This window comes from Polistes canadensis, unplaced genomic scaffold (genome assembly GCF_001313835.1).
Source record: "Polistes canadensis isolate GaletaPanama2010 unplaced genomic scaffold, ASM131383v1 scaffold_384, whole genome shotgun sequence".
Taxonomy (NCBI): Eukaryota; Metazoa; Arthropoda; class Insecta; order Hymenoptera; family Vespidae; genus Polistes; species Polistes canadensis.
The window spans coordinates 5,463-8,384 of NW_014569931.1; the positions used below are offsets into that span (position 1 = coordinate 5,463).

The 2,922-nt window shown below is 28.7% G+C and overlaps 1 protein-coding gene across 1 annotated transcript in view; it reads right to left on the reverse strand.

Annotated features, from left to right (window-relative positions):
• Positions 1–1,363: 1,363 nt before the first annotated feature.
• The window catches only part of LOC106792155 (myb-like protein AA), a 66,010-nt gene continuing 64,451 nt past the window's right edge, over positions 1,364–2,922 (reverse strand). The window contains exon 3 of the mRNA XM_014758356.1: positions 1,364–1,425. Within this exon, the coding sequence (XP_014613842.1) occupies positions 1,364–1,425 (62 nt within the window). The remainder of the gene's footprint in view (positions 1,426–2,922) is intronic.

A 2,922-nucleotide genomic window follows, 5' to 3' on the forward strand; every position in this document is an offset into this window, starting at 1 on the left:
ATAACAAATTCAAACGTAATTAAAAAGAATATTATTTTTAAGATTTTTTCTAAATGTTTAGCATTACAATTATATAATTAAATAGTTTTTCGAGTAATGTAATTTGTTCATAAACACAATGTAACAAATATTGAAAAAAAATCAGAAATTAGAAAAATAGAATTAAAGGTTCTGCATTCTTATTAATATCATAATAACTAACTGATTTAATGAATAATTATTCTTATCGTCTAATTGTTCATAGATAACATCATAGAACGAATACACTTAACAAAATAACTAATTCGAACTAAATTAAAAGGATATAATCTTAATGGTTCTTCTTAAACACGATTAGTATAATAATTATATAATTATTCCAGTATAGAGTAGTTTGTTCATAAACACAACATAACGAATATTGAAAAAAAAAAAAGAAATAAGAAATTAGAAGAACAGCATTATAATTTTTACATAATTATTAATATCATAATAACTAATTGATTACATGAATTCGTGTCGTCTAATTGTTCATAGATAACATCACAACGAGTATCGAAAAAAAAATGAAAAAAGAAAAATAAATCAAAAGACACCGAAACCAAAAAGAAATATCGTTATAAAGATTTTTCATATATATATATATTAATATAATAATAATTAATTAATTACATAAACTAATTATTTTTATCGTCTAATTGTTCATAGATAACATCACAACGAATATCGAAGAAAATTAAATCAAAAGACACCGAAACCAAAAAAAGAATATCGTTATAAAGATTTTCCATAATTATTAATATAATATAATAAACAATTAATTATATAAACAATACTAGAAACGTGTCAATTTCACACACTTATCTAGAGACACGTGTTATACACGCATACACATGTCTCATGTATGTTTAATTATTTTGTTCTCAACAAAAAGATAGCAAGAGAATGAAAAAGATAGAAATAATAAAAAAATAATAATAAGAATAATAAAAAAAAATGGCGGGGTGCAAAAGTTGCACGCTTTTGCCGCTGTCTTTTAACGCATGTCAAAATTGGCGCTGATTGGAATCAATTTATCCGACGTGTGCACTGATTGGACGAACTAATGCCGGAAGCGGAGCTCCCATTGGTCGAATTAAAACAATCCCGAAAAAAGACACAAACGAAACCTAACCTCTCTTTCTTTCATTCTTTCTTTCTATTTTCTCTTTCAAATCCATAAATGGGGGATGAAGAACTCGAGCCCTGTATATATATCTTGTTTGTCCTTTTCTTTCTTTCTTTTATCATATTGCAAAGAGAAACATGAAAAATAATAAATAAATATATAATCAACGAACAAAAAAAAAAGAGAAATAGAAGAAACGAACTTATAAACGGTTTACTACTTATCTAGGAACCGTAACCGTGTCGTTGTTGTATTGTGTTGTTGTTCGATATTTGATACTGAAATAGTTTTTACTATATTACTATCATAATTTATACATTATCTCACTCTTACTCTCTCTTTATTTCGTATGCATTGTACATATGTGTGTATTCATGTATTTTTATCTCTTTCTTTTTCTTTTTATGGATAAGTGTATACAAGATTTGTATCTTTCTCTCTCTATTTGTATATATATATATAATATATACATACATGTGTATATAAGTATTATATTTTCTTTTTATATGATAATATATGTGTATACAAGTATATTTGTATCTCTCTCTCTCTCTCTCTCTCTCTATTGGTATATATGTAACACAAGAAGTATATATCTATGCATAATATATCCCCACCACTCCGGTGCTATTTCCCGCCCCCACCCCCCACCACTCGTTACTCCCACTTCTCTCTAATCCTCCTACTACTCGGCTAATCGCACAACCAACCACCACTCTAAGCCACCACCTTTTTTCCCCCACCCTCTCTCCATCACTATCTCTCTCACACACACACACACACACTCTACACTTCTACTTCTACACTTTTATTTTCTTTTCTTTACACACACATACACACATACAATACTCAGGAACGTATCTATCTCCCAATAGCCTTTACTACTTTTTTTTTCTTATTTTCTATTCTTTTTTTTTTTTGTTGCTTATTCACCGTGCTTCAACTTTTCCCCACTTCTCCCCTCTTAGAACTTTGCATTTGTTTCTCGCTTGCTCTTCCATTGCTCATTTCCCTTACCCCCCTCCACCCCCAGCAGCAAACCCCTTTCTATCGCTATATCTATCTTTCTTTCTCTTTCTTTCTTTCTTTCTTTCTTTCGTTTTATTCGTATCTAATACGGTCGAACGAACACGAGTGATCGGATATACGATTCCGTCGACGCGAATCAGCTTCCGCGTTCGCGAGAAGGTGGACACATTACCTTTCTCTCATTCTCTCTTTCTCACTCTTTCTTTCTCTTTCTCTTTCTCTTTCTGTTTCTGTTTCTCTTTCTATCTTATATCAGTGTTTTACTCTCTCTTTTTCACTCTCTATTTCAATCTCTTACTGTCTCACTCTCTCTTTCTATTCTTTTTGTTTTTCTTTTTATATTTTCTTCTCTTTTATCTCTCTTTACGATTTATTATTATTATTTAAATACGCATATTTATGTAGTTGTTTTTTCCTACTTCTTTCTTTTTTTTTTTTTTTATATTCTTAAATGTACCACGCGTGTTCAAATGATACACGCCTTTTTGTAATATGTAAAGAGTAAAAAAAAGATTGTCTACGTTATTAATTTCTGTATAAATGAAAATATTTGTTATTCGCTATATATAACTATAACAATTGGGTAAAATTTTTATTTTATATTAAGATGTATTGTTATATGGTTTGTTTATATGTGAAAATAAAATGTGTTGCGATGGAAATGCGTGAACATTGAAAATTGTCTATATTAGTATTTTATATTACAATTTTTCTTGTTTTATATATAAAAATTTGTTGTTTTATAT